At 37.5% G+C, this 18,817-nt stretch overlaps 1 protein-coding gene across 23 annotated transcripts in view; it reads right to left on the reverse strand.

The window, feature by feature from the left end:
* STK33 (serine/threonine kinase 33) overlaps positions 1-18,817 on the reverse strand; it is a 228,062-nt gene that overhangs the window by 83,288 nt on the left and 125,957 nt on the right. For 13 of the 23 annotated variants that reach the window (XM_054662046.2, XM_054662047.2, XM_016920303.4 and 10 more), the window contains 4 exons: positions 16,964-17,346; positions 15,438-15,551; positions 6,985-7,098; positions 4,094-4,198 (listed from right to left, as the gene is read on the reverse strand). In XM_054662046.2, coding sequence (XP_054518021.1) covers positions 4,094-4,198; positions 6,985-7,098; positions 15,438-15,551; positions 16,964-17,188 — 558 coding nt within the window. In that variant the 5' untranslated portion in view covers positions 17,189-17,346. Of the gene's footprint in view, positions 1-4,093; positions 4,199-6,984; positions 7,099-15,437; positions 15,552-16,963; positions 17,347-18,126; positions 18,227-18,817 lie in introns of all 23 variants that reach the window. The other 10 variants (XM_054662048.2, XM_054662043.2, XM_054662044.2 and 7 more) reach the window with 4 other exon arrangements.

Here is an 18,817-nt window from a genome sequence, read left to right on the forward strand (position 1 = left end):
CATGTGATAAGTGCTAATGGCCCTAAATGCCATAGAGTTACAGAAGAGGGGCAGCCTCTGTCTAAAGAATGCCCCTTGAGAAGAAATATTAAGGCCAGGTCTGGATGTCTGAATAGGGATTTATAGATAGAGAATGTGGGAAAGAATAGGCAGAGCACATGGTATTTACAAAGACTCCAAAGCTTGAAACAGCACTGTCTGTTAAAAGAATAATCTCAGTGTTAATAACATGGAGAACTTGGTAGGGTGGAGAAGAATGAAGTGGTGAGGAGTGAGGCTAGAAAGAACAGGTTGGGGCCAGGTTGTAAAGAGTTCTGGATATCATGATAAGGAGTATGGATTTTTTTTCCCATATGCAATAAGGAGCCACTGAAGATTTTTAAGCTAGTGCCGGGGTTGCGGGGTGCACGTGTATGATATTACCAATTGTGCATTTCTAAATGAACACTCTGGCAGTAATGTAGAACAGGGCTCAACAAACCTTTGCTATAGAGATCAGACCCAATAGCAAATATTATTGGCTTTGCAGGCCATGGAGTCTCTTTCACAACTACTCAGTGCTGTTGCTGTAGCAGGAGAAAGCAGCCATAAACAATACAACAAAACTTTACTTCTAGACTTGAAAATTTCAGGTTTATAGAATTTTTACATGATATGAAATATTACTCTTTTATATTTTTGCAACCATTTGGAAATGCAGAAACTTAGCTTATGGGCCATTAAAAAAAAAAACAGGTAGCAGGCCCAATGTGGCTCTCAAACTGTAGTATGCTGACTTTTGTTTCTAGAGGGTAGATGTGAGGCATAGAATCGAGACAAGAAGGAGGGAAATGAAGATTTAAAAATACCAACAAGAAAGAAACAGTGGGACTTAGTGACTAATTGGGTGTGAGTGGTAAGAAGTCATAGCTGAAATGCCTCTTCCATATTTGCTGTTCATGTGGGGCCATATTAAGATCACTTTAGGTATTCCAACAGCCAAGTCATCTATTGAGTCAAAAAAGATTCACAGTCAACTAAAAAGCAAGTCTTTTTCATACATATTTCTATTCAAACACAGGGTACCCTTTATGTCTCCTTTATAACCTATGCTGCTAGATTTTTGTTGTTTTTAAGATCTTGAAGTCTGATTTTGTTCTTATAAGCACTGTTAGTGCAATTCTGTGTTCAATCAGTAAGTATGAAAACAGGAAGCGAAGGTTAACATCCTTTCTTCCTATAGCGCAATTCAGATTCACTGAATCTCAGGCAGTTTTAGAATTTCAAAAGTAACTGCAAAATCTAACACATAAATAAGCTTTTGAACTGGACCATATTTTTTCCATTGACAGGACTGTACAGTTCACTGGTACATAAAATGATAAGTGAACTATTTGGAAGGAAAGGTTGGATTAGCAGTACTTGAAATATAAATTGGTCAATTTTAAATATATAAGTTGGTCAAAGTTATATAAGTTATAACTGTTTTATAATTATTAGAAACAACTGTGTAGACCTGGAGAACACTTAGACTCACAAGAAACCATAGCATAGTCAGACTGGATGATCAGTACCACGGCACAACCAATCAGGTGGCAATTTCTATTAATACTTAAGATAGCTTCAATAGAAAGTCTACATGCTTGTGTGTATTTATGAGGCAGAGGGTGTCAGACCTGATCTACACGAATTAAGGGAAAGCAATACATTGGAAAAATCACAGATGATGGTTTCCTCTGCCTTCAAACTTACTCTAGATTTAGACTCCTGCTTGTACCCATAATGGAGTAACAAAGACCAGACTTATCTTCCTACCTGAAACAACTTAAGAACTGGGCAAAATATATAAAACAATAATTTTTAGACATTAAACATCAGCCAGCATAGGGTAGTTATTCCTGAGAGAGAGGAAATACATGAGGCATTCCCCACGATTATTCTAGCTTGCTGTCTAGGGAGTTTCTAGACCACAGAAGAGGGAGAGGGAATCCAAGCAGAGCCTAGCAGTCTCCATGAGTAGAGGGCATGGAGTTGGAAGCCCAGGAAGGTCAAGACAACTAAAGTTCACAGGACAGAGCATCAAAGAGGACAATGCTGTAGAGAGAGAAATCTCCAGAGATTTGCAGAGGACCCCCTCAGTTCTTCAGGAGAGCATGAATCAACACATGTGTATGAGGAAACTACCCAAAGCTGGGGGGGAAATATGCAAAAGGGGCAGAGGGAACAATCATTGGAGCTTACACACAGCTAGGAACAGCTGTGTTCCCATGAGCCAGAGGTAAACCTCGTAATTCATGGAGCACTGGGGAGAGCCCCTCAGTAACAGAAAAAATTAGTCCTAAAGGTTGCTTTGGTGCCACCTAATGAAGCTTAAAGCAAGCTTCAAAAAGTATCAAATTTTCCAAGTGACTTACCTATATCCTAGAATAAAGCTTAAGAATAATCATTAGAATATTAAAATATCTAGCATCCAACAAGGTAAAATTCACAACATCTGGCATCTGGCCAAAAATTAATAGGCATATAAAGCAGCAGGAAAATAGAACCCATAATGAAGGGGAGAAAAAACAATAAATTGAAACTGATCTAGAAATGACACCCATGACAAAATCAGTAGAAAAGGACATTAAAATAGTTATTATAACTCTATTCAAGAAGACTGAGCGTGTTAAGTAGACACATGGAATATATATATATATATATTTTAAAACCAAATCAAATTTCCACTGGAAGAGATTTACAACACATACAATACTACACAAAGAGATTACTGAATTTGAAGACAACAACAGAAACTATACAAAATGAAACAAGGAGATAAAAAATGATTTAAAAAATGAACAGAGCATCAGTGAACTGTGGACAATATCAAGCAATCTAACTTGGAGACCACAAAGTGGGGTGAGGGGAAGGCAAATACAAATGTGAGGAAATAATAGCCCCCAATTTCCTAAATTTGATGAAAACCATAAACTCACAAGTCCATGAACCCCGAACACAAAAAAAACCATGAAGAAAATGATATCAAGGCACATTATAATAAAATGGCTTAAAGCTGATGATAATGAACAAAACTATTCTAAGAAGATTTGGGGATAAAAGAAATCACAAGTCTAAGACTGAAAAGGGCAGAGACTTTGGGCATCATTGCCATATACTGCTCTTATAAAGGATAACTGTGGTCTTTAATTGTTATCAAGCACCCCTAATGAATCAAGCATAAGGCACAACCCAAATTGACTATTACTACCTTAGAGACTGGCCTAGGAGACAAAGAACAAAAGAGAAACATTTAATGAGACAGATGCTTTATATCAATTGTCTCATTTAATCCTTCAACAGCAACCAAGTGAGGTCAACACTGTTATCAAGCCCATTTTACAGATGAGGAAACTGCAATATGGGCGAGCTGAATAACTTGTCCATGGTCTCATGGATAACTAAGAAGTGGTGGAGCCAGGATTCAAATGCACAGGCAATATGATTCCACAGTCCATATGCCTAATCCGTACATTATTACTCTTCTAAGAGAAAACACCCAAGCCCACAAGCATTAAACTATCTGGAGGCAGAATGGCAAATAATCCAGGCTTCTGAACAACTCTAAATAAAAATTACAGGTAAAGAGAAGAATGATAGCATCTAGGGAAATATGAAGATAAAACATATCAGTAAGACATAGATGAAAAAATATCTCCTACAAACTGCAGTGAAAAATATACCCATACCAACTTGATTATGTAGGTAACTTTGCAAAATTATGAAAATATTCCAATAAACTTTAATGGAGAAACTAAGGATCAAAGCAAAAGGAAAGGCACCTCTAAGAAAGTTCTAATCACCATTTGGTTGTGTATGAAGTTGTTGTAATTTTAAACATTTGTTTTCAACATGCCACCCAGAACATATTACTGAAGACATCAATCTAATCATCAGACATCTAATTATGCAATCAATAATAAAAGTCCTCCAGAATGTTCTCATCAATCTCCAGTGACAGACTCATGGCCAAGGACATGAGCAACTGTGCCCCAAAGGGATTATTTCAGAATGGAATGATATTCATTTTGTAATAATAACAACTTTCAAAATGCAGCACCTAATAGAGGTTTACCTTTGGCGTTTCAAATACTTGTTCCAGATGTATGATGTGTTCATGTTTTACACTTTTCAGAATGTTCACCTCTCGTTCAAGTAACTTCACAGCAGAGCTTCCAGCCTTAATCAATGAAGAAACACAGATTTCACATAATGAAAATCACTCCTACATTCCTTGATAGAAAAGTTATTTTATGTTTTCCTACTTTTTCCTGTAACTTCATATTTGAAGTGAATTCATACATTTTTTGAGATGTTTCTTTTTCAAATGATATCATGCCATTTATTCCTGTGATCAGATTAAATTATGCCCCTTCTTTCCTTTGTCCAATTTTAAGTTACATATAATTTTGCCTCAAGCCACATCTGTTTCTTGAATTGTTTCTATAACTTAGCTACAACATGGTATCTGTCCCCTCACAAAACTACAAAAATTACTCCAACTTTTAATAGGCTTTTTGATATTTCCTTTAAAAATATGTTGATCCCTTGATGTTAGCATAATAAAAACAAAATCTACTTCCAAGGACATAAATTGAGGAAGAAAAAAAACACAAAGTTTTTCTTTGTTTTGCTGTTGTCTTGTTTTGATTTGATTATATATATATGTGTATATATATATGTGTATATATATGTATATATATGTATGTGTGTGTGTGTATATATATATATATATATATATATATATATATGAAAAAATAATAGGCAATGAGATTCTACACTCGGCTCTGCACTGTTATTTCCTGGCCTGCCTGGTTAACTGAGGGAGAAACAGAGAGAGAGATGGAAAGAGAGAGAGACAGACAGACAAAGAGAGACAGAGACAGAGAGAGAGAGAGATCTTGCCTTCAGATGTTAGATGTCTCCTAACATTTAACACTCACCATGCAGATAGAAAAAGGTAAAGTCAATAACACTCCAAGGAGCACAAGGACTTCATTCGGGTGTAGGTAATTGATAATCTACAATGTCCTCTATCTCAGAAATTCTAGAAGGGCTTTCTCTACCCTCACCATCACCGCCCTGCCAAATCATCACCCCTATTGATCTTGAAATTGTCATTATTTGAGGATAAGCATTGTCTTCATTTATTTCTAATAAAAAAATCTCCCTTCAAGGGATAAAAAAGGTCCTATTCCTCCACCTCCCATCCACCTGATTTGGGAGAGTACATAATGGTTCTTAAGGGAGTGGAAATGGATTAGTCATAAGGCAAATTTTGCCTAATTAAAATTTTACCTAGTGTCATTCCAGCTTCCAATTACCTTTGCTCCTCAACCTTTAGCATCTCAGGAGTGGGTGGGATGCTGCCCATCATACTATGCCCCACCCAAGGATTAAGTCACATTTAAAGGTTAACCTAGAGCAGCAGTGCCCGACCTTTTTGGTACCAGGGACCGATTTAATGGAAGACAATTTTTCCATGAACCAGGGTTGTGGGAGAGGGCATGGTTTCAGAGTGAAACTGTTCTACCTCAGATCATCAGGCATTAGTTGGATTCTCATAAGGAGCATGCAGCATAGATCCCTCACATATACAGTTCACAGTAGAGTTTGTGCTCCTATGAGAATCTAATGCCGCTGCTGATCTGACAGGAGGCAGAGATCAGGTGGTGATGTTCACTCGCCTGCTGCTCATCTCCCGGTGTGCAGCCTGGTTCCTAACAGGCCACGGACAGGTACCGGTCCAAGACCTGGGGGTTGGGGACCCTCGACCTAAAGGATCAAGAGAAATAGTGACTGTGAGGAGTGAATTTTTGTCTAGACTAGATATGGAAAGTTACCCCAATTTCTCCTAATATCCATCTCAATTCTGTTTCTCACCCCTTCCCAAATGGCTTGGCCTGAATATAACACAATATTACACTATTCACTTCATATACTGACTATATAGTTTTATCTTACTATCTTATGGTCTTAAAAACTCTCAACATCAATATAAATATGAAAGATTATTAATTCCTAAAGTTGCAAGTAGGTATGATAGTTATATAACCCAAAAACTGAACCCCTAACCCTAGCTAACACCAAAGGAGAAAAGGAAATAACATCTTAGGTAGCACTTAGGATGCTACCTACAGTTTTAAAGAATTCTAAAGATTTCTAGAAAGGCTCTTAATCCCTTTACTAAGATTGATATGTTACCTTACTAAACATTAGGGACAAATGGTATGTAATTTGCTACAGTTTGTTTTAAATAATACATAAAACCTGCCATTTTGTTTTTTAAATGTGGTATTTATCATCACAAATCCTAGGGGAAAACACCATAATGTTGTTTGGTTTTTCCCAGGCACAGAAATGAAAAAGGCTGACGAAATGATCAGGTGTAAAGTCTGAGGTCTTAGATTTTATCGTCATGAGAAGCTCAGTCGTTCCCCAGTTCAAGAGGAAATCTAGTGAGGAGTGCAGCAGATAAAAGAGTATAGCAGTAGTTAGTTGAAGCAAAAAGTGGTTCAACGTGAAAGAGCAGGCAGGATGAATAAACAGAATTAGCGAACAGTGAGGAAATGAAACGAGAGGATAGGAGAAAAGTATATCAAAACAAAGTCAGGAGAGAGTATCTGCACTTCTAGCTAAGATATCTCTAGCCCACAGCCCTGCGCCTACAGAACGCTGAGAACCAGCCCTTATCTTCAGCATACTCTGGTAAAATTTACCTATTTTTTGTTATATTGGTTATGTTATTCCTTTCATTTGTTTTTTCCAGGCAGCACTTGCCCACTTGAGTTCAGAAACTAGTCCCTTTCCAGGAGGCTAGAGAAATGCCACGCTTCTCCGGGGGATCAGCCCAGGCCTGGGACCTCAGGGTGAGAGGCAGCTTGTGTTAGTGTAAAAAGCTGTACTGTCCACACCCACCCTGCACTAACACTGTGCCTTCAGTAGGATGCTGCTAATGAGCCTTACCTTTACTTTGTTCACTTTTTTAATTGCCCACTTCGTTTCTGTTTCCTTGTCTGTCGCTTCAATGACCATTCCAAAGCTCCCTTTTCCCAATATTCTTCCAAAGGTATAGATTTCCTGGAGAAAGAAAAAAAAGAGTTGTCTCTCTATGCCATTCATCAGCTATTAAAAATGAACATATAATACTGACAGATACTCACCCAAGGGAAAAGAGATTCTGCTCCAAGTTAAAATCAAATAGAAGACACTACATATTTGCTTCAATATTAATAAACACATCTTAATTAACCAAAAATAAGCGTTGATGAATTTTATTAAGTGTCCTTTGGAGGAAAACCATAAAAATCCTAATGGTGAAATGTGGAAAAACTCAAAAGTATAAAAATGAATCTCTTTCAAACTATAATATATTAATGAAATATCTTCATAAGAAAAAGGAGAAATGATTTATATATATACACACACATAAGTGTGTGTAGATATAAAATACATTCACCCAAAACATCCCAAATTTCTGAGAGCTATACTACAAAATCGACACATAGTAACTACGGAACAAATGTTTCTTTATTTAACAACTAATGCTTTTCCTTTATCTTATTAAAAATCACTTTTGATTCCTTTTGCTTTAAAAAAAAAAGCAATATGTGACAAAAATTTCAACACAGATCAGCACTGAGAAAAAAATAACCACTACCCATAAAACCATCATCCAAACCAAGAATCCATCCTCTTATCATTTAACTTCTGCTTACAAAGAAAGAATACATTGGTTTTGCCAACATCACCATTTTGGTTTGCATTGTAAATAATAAACAGCTAAACTCATTTACACTTTCATTTCTTATCAATTTGGTTTTGGGGGAGTCAGTCTCCCTGATCCAAATCAACTCCAGGGAATTAACAAGAGTTTCTGGACCCATCGTGCATAGGAACCAGAACATGGGAGAGCAGCTCAACTAATGCCACTAGGTAATGCCCTGGTTGGGTCAGCTAGTCAAAACGTTCCATAGAAATGCCACTCTCGAAATGCCACTCTCTCTCTCTCTGTATGTGTGATCACTTTCACATTCACCATGTGTATTAGTCCGTTTTCACGCTGCTGATAAAGACATATCTGAGACTGGGCAATTTACAAAAGAAAGAGGTTTATTGGATTTACAGTTCCACATGACTGGGGAAGCTTCACAATCATGTCAGAAGGCAAGGAGGAGCATGTCACATCTTACATGGATGGAAGCAGGCAAAGAGAGGGCTTGTACACAGAAACTCCTGTTTTTAAAACCATCAGATCTCATGAGACCCATTCACGATCATGAGAACAACATGGAAAAGACCCACCCCTGTGATTCAATCATCTCCCACTGGTTCCCTCCCATGACACATGGGAATTATGGGAGCTACAAGATGAAATTTGGGTGGGGACATAGAGCCAAACCATATCATTCCAACTCTGGCCCTTCCCAAATCACATATGTTCACATTTCAAAACCAATCATGCCTTCCCAACAGTCCCCCAAAGTCTCAACTCATTTCAGCATTAACTCAAAAGTCCACATCTGAGACAAGGTAAGTCCCTTCTGCCTATGAGCCTGTAAAATCAAAAGCAAGTTAGTTACTTCCTAGATACAATGGGGGTATAGGCATTGGGTAAATATAGCCATTACAAATGGGAGAAATTGGCCAAAACAAAAAGGCTACAGGCCCAATGCAAGTCCAAAATCCAGTGGGGCAGTCAAATCTTAAAGCTCCAAAATGACCTCCTTCGACTCCATGTCTCACATCCAGGTCACGCTGATGCAAGAGGTAGGTTCCCATAGTCTTGGGCAGCTCTGTCCCCGTAGCTTTGCAAGGTACAGCCTCCCTCCTGGCTGCTTTCACAGGCTGACATTAAGTGTCTGTGGCCTTTCCAGGTGCATGGTGCAAGCTGTCGGTGGCTCTACTATTCTAGGGTCTGGAGAATGGTGGCCCTCTTCTCACAGTTCCACTAGGCAGTGCCCCAGTAGGGACTCTGTGTGGGGGCTCCCACCCCATATTTCCCTTCTGCACTGCCCTAGAAGAGGTTCTCCCTGAGGATCCTGCCCCTGCAGCAAACTACTGCCTGCGCATCCAGGCGTTTCCATATATCTTCTGAAATCTAGGTGGAGGTTCCCAAACCCTAATTCTTCACTTCTGTGCACTCGCAGACTCAACACCACATGAAAGCAGCCAAGGCTTGAGGCTTGCACCCTCTGAGGCCATGGCCCGAGCTCTATGTTGGGCCCTTTCAGCCATGGCTGGAGTGGCTAGGATGCAGGGCACCAAGTCTCTAGACTGCACACAGCATGAGAATCCTGGGCCCAGCCCACGAAACCACTTTTTCCTCCTAGTACTCTGGGTAATGGGAGGGGCTGCTGTGAAGACCTCTGACATGCCCTGGAGACATTTTTCTCATTGTCTTGGGGATTAACATTTGCCTCCTGGTTGCTTATGCAAATTTCTGCAGCCAGCTTGAATTTCTCCTCAGAAAATGGGATTTTCTTTTCTATTGCATTGTCAGGCTGCAAATTTTCCAAATTTTTATGCTCTGCTTCCCTTATAAAACTGAATGCCTTTAACAGCACCCAAGTTGCCTCTTGAATGCTTTGCTGCTTAGAAATTTCTTCCACCAGATACCCTAAATCATCTCTCTCAAGCTTAAAGTTCCACAAATCTCTAAGGCAGGGGCAAAATGCTGCCAGTCGCTTTAGTAAAACATAACAAGAGTCACCTTTGCTCCAGTTCCCAAGAAGTTCCTCATCTCCATCTGAAAGCACCTCAGCCTGAATTTCATCATCCATATCATTATCAGCATTTTGTTCAAAGACATTCAACAAGTCTCTAGGGAGTTCCAAACTGTCCCACATTTTCCTGTCTTGTTCTGAGCCCTCCAAACTGTTCCAACCTCCGGTCTATTACCCAGTTCCAAAGTCACGTCCAGCCAGGTGCAGTGGCTCATGCCTGTAATCCCAGTATTTTGGGAGGCCAAGGCAGGCAGATTACGAGGTCAGGAGATCGAGACCATCCTGGCCAACATGGTGAAACCCCATCTCTACTAAAAATACAAAAATTAGCTGGGTGTGGTGGCCTGTGCCTATAATCCCAGCTACTTGGGAGGCTGAGGCACACGAATTGCTTGAACCCAGGAGGTGAAGGTTGCAGCGAGCTGAGATCGCACCACTGCACTCTAGCCTGGTGACAAAGCAAGACTCCATCTCAAAAAAAAAAAAAAAGTCACTTCTACATTTGTAGGCATCTTTTTGGCAGCACCCCACTCCTGGTACCAATTTACTGTATTAGTCCATTTTCACACTGCTGATAAAGACATACCCGAGACTGGGCAATTTACAAAATAAAGAGGTTCATTGGACTTACAGTTCCACATGGCTGGGGAGGCCTCATAATCATGGCAGAAGGCAAAGAGGAGCAAGTCACATCTTACGTGGATGGAAGCATGCAAAGACAGAGTTTGTGCAGAGAAACTCCCATTTTTAAAACCATCAGATCCTATGAGATCCAGTCACTATCATGAGAACATGAGAAAAACCTGCCCCCATGATTCAATCATCTCCCATAGGGTCCCTCCCACAACACATGGGAATTATGGGAGCTACAAGATGAGATTTGGGTGGGGACACCAAACCAAACCATATCACCATGCAACAGGTAAATTAGAGGCTTGTCTTCGTATTTTCTAATGCTTACATTCCCTTCTTTTGTAACAGAAAATTCAACGCCCAACTAATTACTCACCTCCTTCATGAAGGGCTTCCTTGTTTAACACAGTTGTGTCTGTTCTGTTATTTTTACTCCTTTCACCATGTATGCATTGGTCCTCAAACAATATTATTGCTTTTTTGTTTACAAACCTTTTGGCTTATTTTTTTTTCTTCCAAGATGGTCTAAAAGCTCCTAAAGGTGCTGTTTCTTTTGTAACTCTTAAAAAAACCTAGCTCTTCTCTCTTCCTTGATACCACTTAATAGCACATAATAGAATTAAAGTCAGAAAACTTAATTATAAAATAGTACAAAACATAATTTTATTCTTATATTTATATGCAACTCTCAACTATATACAGAGATACCTCAGAGATATTGTGTATTCAGTTCCAGACCACCACCATAAAGCAAAAATTGCAATAAAGCATATAAAAGTTATGTTTACACTATATTATAATCTATTAACTGCAATAGCATTATGTCTAAAAATGTACACAAAATTTTAAAATGCTGCATTGCAAAAAAAAATGCGAACAAACATAACAATGCAATTGTAATCTTTTTGCTGGTGGAGGGTCCTGCCTCCATGTAGATGACTGATGACTGATTAGGGTAGTGGTGGTTGAAGACTGGAGTGGCTGTGACAATTTCTAAAAATAAGACAACCATGAAGTTTGGTGCATCAATTGACTCTTCCTTTCATAAAATATTTCTCTGTAGCATGTGATGCTGTTTGATAGCATTTTACTCATAGCAGAACTTCTTTCAAAACTGAAGTTAGTCCTCTCAAACCCTGCCACTGCTTTATCAACTAAGTTTATGTGATATTCTAAATTTTGTTGTCATTTCAAAAATGTTCACAGCATCTTCACTAGGAGTATATTCCATCTCAAGAAATCACTTTCTTTGCTCATCCATAAGAAGCAATTCTTCACTCATTCATGTTTTATCATGAGACTGCAAAAAGTCAGTCCCATCTTCAGGCTCCACTTCTAGTTCTCTTGCTGTTTCCATTATATCTATAGTTACTTTATCCACTTAAGACTTGAACCCTTCAAAGTCTTCCATGAGGGTGGGAATCAACATTTACCAGACTCCATCAATGTTGATATTCTGACCTTCTCTCATGAATCACAAATGTTCTTAATGGCATCCAGAATGATGAATCCTTTCCAAAAGGTTTTCAACTTAATCTGCCCAGATCCATCAGAGGAATCACTATCTGTGGCAGATATAACCTTATGAAATTTATCTCTTAAACAATAAGGCTACAAAACAGAAATCACTCTTTGATCCATGGGCTACAGAATGAATGTTGTGTTAGCAGGCATGAAAACAACATTCATCTTGTACATCTCCATTAGAGCTCTTGGGTGACCAGGTGCATTGTCAATGAGCAGTAATATTTGGAAAGAAGACATTTTTGTGAGAAGTAGGTCTCAAATGTGGGCTTAAAATTTCAGTAAACCATGCTGTAAGCAAAGGTGCTATCATTCAGGCTTTGTTGTTTTATTTAATGAGCACAGGCAGAGCAAATTTAGCATAAATTTTTAAGGCCCTAGGAATTTCAAAACAATAAATGAGCACTGGCTTCAACTTAAAGTCACCAGCTTCATTAGTCACTAACAGGAGAGTCAGTCTGTCCTTTGGGGCTGTGAAGCCAAGCATTGATTACTCCTCTCTAGCTATGAAAGGATTAGTTAGCATCTTCTAAGGCTTAAATCTGTTGTTTAGTGTAGCCATCTTCTATCAATATCTTAGGTAGATCTTCTGGATAACTTGCTGCAGCTTCTACATCAGCACTTGCTGCTTCCACCTTTTATGTTATAGAGACAGCTACTTTCCTTAAACCTCCTGAACCAATCTGTGCTAGCTTCAAGCTTTTCTCCTACAATGTCCTCACTTCTCTCCCCTTCACAAAACTGAAAACAGGGCCTTGCTCTGGATTAGGCTTTGGCTTAAGGAATCTTGTGCTTGGTTTGATCTTTTCCAAAATCAAACTTTCTCCATATCAGCAATAAGGCTGTTTTGCTTATCATTCACGTGTTCACTGGAATAGCACTTTTAATTTCATTCAACAAATTTTCTTTTTCTTTAAAAACTTGGTTAAATGGTGCAAGAGGCCTAGCTTTCAGCCTATCTTGGCTTTCAACATGCCCTCCTCATTAGGCTTAATCATTTCTGGCTTTTGATTTAAAGTGAAAGACATGTGACTCTTCCTTTCACTTAAAACACTGCAGGGTTATTAATTGTCCTAATTTTAATATTGTCTCTCAGGGACTAGGAAGGGCCAAGGAGAGGGAGAGAGATGGAAGAATGGTCAGTCACTGGAGCAATCAGAATGCACACAACACTTATTGCCATCTTATATGGGTGCAATTTGTGACACCCCCAAACAAGTACAATAGTAACATCAAAAATCACTGATCACAGATCACAACAGATACAATAATGAAGAAAAAGTTTGAAATACTGTGAGAATTACCAAAATGTGACACAACGGCACAAAATGAGCACATGCTGCTGGAAAAATGGCACCAACAGACTTGCTTGACACAGTTGCCAAAACTTCAAATTTGTAAAAAACACAAGATCTGCAGAGTGCAATAAATCAAAGCATGATATGATGAAGTATGCCTATATTTTGTAAAGTGAGTTAAATCTCAACTAAAATGGTCATTTACCCTTTTCTCATTTACAAAATAATCTCTTCATAACCATTTCCCCAATTTTTCTTGTTCTTTAAAAGTTAAACTTTTATTTTCTCTCTAAATAGAACCACAATTTGAAGACAGTATTCAATACTGTTTAAATAGGAATTCTAAAATGAGAAATGGCCAACTAGTTTTTTATAAACTAATCATTTTCTTCAACTAACTGCTTTGACATTAACACGTAGTGATGAAGGAGAAAATAGTTTCTTATTTCTAATAATTGTATAAGGATGTTATTAAAATGATAATGTAGATCTATTTTTACTGACACAGAAGAAGTCCATGACATAGTGTACAGCGTGAAAAGCATACAAGATATGATTTCATTATGACAATGTGTGTATGAGGAGGTGCTTACATGGGTATCTGTGAAAATGTTCATCTAAATATTAATAGTAGCTATGTAAGGGCAATAGAATTGTGGATGCTTGTAATTTCCTTCTTTATACTCTTCTGAAATGTTTAAAATATTTAAAATGAGTATATTTTATGGGGGAATAGAAGCTTCAACTTCAACTATACCAAGTTAAAGTTACTTCTTTAAAATATGTATATATATTTGAAATATCCTCTAATTTAAAACAGGAAAAATGTTAAAGAAAAATAAAATAAAACTAGTACATGCATAGAAAAAGTGAAGTTAATAATTTTTAAATTGGTTATATCTGGTTGATAATTTTTATTTTCTCCACACTTATATTTGCCTAATTTTTCACAATGAACACATTTTGCTTTTATAAAAGCTCTTAAGACTAAATTTATTATTTATTTATTTTACTGTTTTTGGAGACAAGGTCTCACTCTGTCGCCCAGGCTAGAATGCAGTGGTATGATCATAGCTCACTGCAGCCTCAAACTTCTGGGCTCAAGTGATACTCACATCTCAGCACCCCCACAGTAGCCAGGACTACAGCCGAATGCCTCTATACCCTGCTAATTTTTAAAAAAAATTTTTAGAGAAGGAGTTTTGCTATGTTGCCCAGTCTGGTCTCAAACTCTTGGCCTCAAGTGATCCTCCTTCCTCAGCCTTTCAAAATGCTGAGATTACAGGCATGAGCCATCACGCCTGGCCCAAGACTAAATTTAAAACTTGGTAAACTTGTGTGTGTGTGTCAGAGTTTTTCAGGCCAGGCAGCTTTTCTAATCATTTCAAGTAAGTTGCCAAATATCTTTTAAAACAAGTTTTGACATCAGGCTTGATCATTTCTAGCTTTTGATTTAAAGTGAAAGACATGCAACTCTCCCTTTCACTTGAACCACTGTAGGATTATTAACTGGCCTAATTTCAATATTTTTGTGTATCAGGGACTAGGGAGGCCCAAGGAGAGGGAGAGAGATGAAGAGTGGTCAGTCAGCTGAGCAATCAGAACATATACATTTATTAAGTATACCATCTTATATGGGTGCAATTTGTGGTGCCCCAAAGCAATTTAAATGGTACCATTAACACAATTTTCTTCTTGTTGTGGTTGTTCTTATTGCAGTTTCTTTAATGTTAAAAACACACATTTTAATTTTTTTATTGTTCTAATATTTAATTCTTATTTTATATAATAATTTGAATCCTGGAAAAATAGTATTGGTATTTATCCAATCGCAGGATGTAAAAGATGGAGGAGCTCATGAGGGAGATTCTGGCCTCACTATCAAGGAAGTGAACAGCCAAACTAAAATTATCTGGTCCATCTCTGCATCATGAAAAGGTCTAAACAAAGACTCCACTATTGCTTTCAGCAACAGCCAAGACCTGAAGATGAAACTATCCTCATTTTATCTAATGAAAATGTTCTCCACTTTAATTAAAATCCACTTGGTCCTCCATAAACAGAAAATAATTAATCTGTATTTTCTTTAGTAAAAATATTAACATACTTGAAAATGGTACATTTCCTCTTTTCTTTACTTCCTTTCCTTAGAGATTTATTTTTAAATCATTTTTCCCATTAACCATTGACTTAAAAGAAACCTGAAAGTTCACAGTAGCTTCATTTGCTTTCTATATACCTGAATAGCAGCTCCATTCTCAATCCTTATGTGAGGAACTTTTCCTTCTGTAAAGTTGCCCCGACCCCATTGTTGCTGAGATGCTTTTCTCTCTACATTTGAGGTTCTTGAGGGCTGGGACCAAAAAAAAAAAAAAATTAAAAAAAAAAAAAACAACTTTAAGATGTAATATTCTTTGTTGACAAAGAATCCTAATTTAGATAATCTGATAACTCTTTAACGTGTGCCATGTTTACTATGCACAAGATTGTTTACTGTCTTTTTCAAATTCTAAGCCCTATGCAATTCATTGGCTCATTAGGCTAAAGGAGACCTTAAGAAGATATTCAATCCAATCCCCAGAATCCAGGAAAGTCTACATGATAACCAGCATAGCAGATTCATCAAAGCTTACCTAGTGATTCTCTGAAATCAAAGAAAGCAACTTTATAGCTTTCTCAATCACTCTCCTTTCACAATTTAACAACCATATCAAATAGCTTATACATAAATTATTGGCCACTCAAAAATACGCTTTGAGTGAAAATAACATAGTAACAACTCACTCAGATACATCCATATGGCAGTAACTATATGATAATACAAATCAGAAATAACAGTCAAGGGAGAACATATGAAGAAGGTAAAATTTTGAGGAATGGGAACCTGACTTTTCTTAGGCTTATTGCTCTGTCTCCAAAGTTGTGCTGTATCAACCACAATCTTACACACTGCCTATTCTATATAAAGATGAATATGGCTGGGCGCAGTGGCTCATGCCTGTAATCCCAGCACTTTGGGAGGCCAAGGTGGGTGGATCACCTGAGGTCGGGAGTTCAAGACCAGCCTGACCAACATGGAGAAACCCCCTCTCTACTAAAAATACAAAAAAATTAGCTGGGCATGGTGGTGCATTCCTGTAATCTCAGCTACTCAGGAGGCTGAGCTAGGAAAATCACTTGAACCTAGGAGGCAGAGGTTGTGATGAGCTGAGATCGTGCCATTGCACTCCAGCCTGGGCAACAAGAGCAAAACTCCATCTCAAAAAAAAAAAATGATGAATACATCGAAATCAGTACAATTGGGTAGCCATAGATTATTTGTAACTAATGCAAACTGATTTTGTAAAGTATAGTTGATATTCCACCTAGACAACCACAACTTAAATAACAAAGCCATAACTACCCTTTACTTAACCACAACCATAAATCTAATTCTCCATCAGTTGAAGAAAATACTCAAAAATCCAGATTTAATTCAACTTGAAAACCAATTCATTTCTGTATAAACCATTAAAAAAAGAAGTTGGGATAACGTGTTTAATTACCTCGTGTCCTGAGAAATAATTAATTTGGGCAGTGGTTTGAAACATCATATAACAAGTTACTAACCAAATTTACTCACCTCTTCTGTGAGAAAGAAATGTTTAATAGTTATGAAGGCAATGAATTAGCTAACAAGAACTCATGGAATATGGATGAAGCTAGGAGTGCCATTAGGGAACGGGATGTCAACTTGTGCTTAGATGCGGAATCTTTGATATTTACCAAATCTTTCCTAGAGGTTATATCTCTGTTGATATTTTTTTCTTTTTTTCTCTCCAGTGAAATTAAAGATTCTGCACTACCAATGCTTGATGTCTGTGACATTTCCACCACCAAAACTGGAGGAACCCTTGTTTTGCTGGAACATACACAAAGTACATCTTTCTGAGAAGCAGATGAACAGTCGGGGCATTTTGTGGATTTTTTATCTAAGCCACTATCAGCCATTTGTTTAACTCTGCAACAAAAGCAACTTTAAAAATGTTTCCACTGTTTGAGGAAGAAAACCAGACCAAAAAGGATAAGGTAGTTGATGGTGAAAACTGTAATTTCGAACTGAAGTCCTTAGGTTAAGGATGCACTAGACACATATTCACACGTGAGAGCTGCAGAAAGAAAAGAAATAACCATTTAGAGAAATTCTTAACCTATTACCATTCTGGAAATCAGAGAAAAGCTAGCAACTAGCACTAGAAGCATCCTGTATAGACATGAAAAGGACAAAATAGGACCACAAAACTGGTGAAAAGCATGGTCTAAAACAGCATCTTATCAAACTGCAGTAGTGGGTTATGAAATCCATTTTGTGGGTTGATACCACTTTTTAAAAATAAAGTAGAATCAAATAGATAATATTTAGCATACCTCCTTGGAAATTTCTGTGAAACTTTTAATTGGACAGACATATATGTATAGAGTGTGTGTGTGCATGTGTACTTGATCACAGTATGAAATGTATTTCTTAATGTGGGTTGTGGTTTTTAAAAAGGCTTAAAATATTGGTGTTAAACATACATTACCATGGTTTCAAATTTTAAACCTTAATCTATTGATTATTAGAGCAAATTCCTAATACATACTTTACAAAGGAGTGAATAATTCAATTTTTAGAAAACCAGCTAATCCTAAAAGTTTAAGTATCCTCGTAAGTATCCTCATTTTTATATTGAGCAAAAATAAAAATGAGTGGGTGCTATTTTTCCCTGAGTCTAAAATAGGTATGGCAGCATTTTACTTAACTAGGACCATTGGCAGCTGCATGGTGGCAAGTTGGAAAGATCTCAGTTGAGGAGGAAGAAAAATACACTCTGCAGTACATATAAAGGAGTACTTTGAGAAACTTCCAGAAGTAATTGGGAGTACATTATTATGGTTTTATGCTATACCTTTTCAGATAGTCTTTAAAAGTAGATTCTGTAGTCATAGACTGATAAAGCTGGGGATATATGCAATATACTGTTATCCTTTGAACTGGAATAAACTTGACTAGAATAGGAAATTAAATATATTTATTTCATTAAAGAAATACCTGGTTTTCTAATCAGAAAGCTGTGCTTTTATCAAATCCTTATCTATCGTGATTGGCAGGAAAATCTGCCAGGCTCATACGATTTTATAAAAGATATTGCTAGTAGTTTACCTAAAAGTTGTCCTCTCATTCTTTCTTACTAACAGAATCCTGATCTTCTTTGGGGAAGCAATGTGCTCATTAACATCCTACATTTCCGGGCTTCTCTTTTAGATTAGGGGTAGCCATGTGACTTATGGCCATTAAGCTTAATAGAATGCAGGCAAAGCTGCACTTAAAAGAAAATTTATACTCTTAAACCTTTATTAAAATCAGAGGAGAAAGGATAAAAATATACTAAGTGTGCAGTCAAATCTAAAAGATAGAAAAACATAATTAAAGAGTAAGCTTAAGAAACAGAAATGACAAAGAAATTTTGTTGAATTTTGCCTATACGGTCCCAAATAAACATACTCTTCACTACCTCTCAGCTTTCATATCTCCTTTCTCTCAGATACAGTAGCCTCTTGCTGCTCCTCTAATATGCCAAGTATACTCCCTTCGCAAGG

The sequence above is a fragment of the Pan troglodytes genome, chromosome 9, assembly GCF_028858775.2.
Source record: "Pan troglodytes isolate AG18354 chromosome 9, NHGRI_mPanTro3-v2.0_pri, whole genome shotgun sequence".
Classification (NCBI taxonomy): Eukaryota; Metazoa; Chordata; class Mammalia; order Primates; family Hominidae; genus Pan; species Pan troglodytes.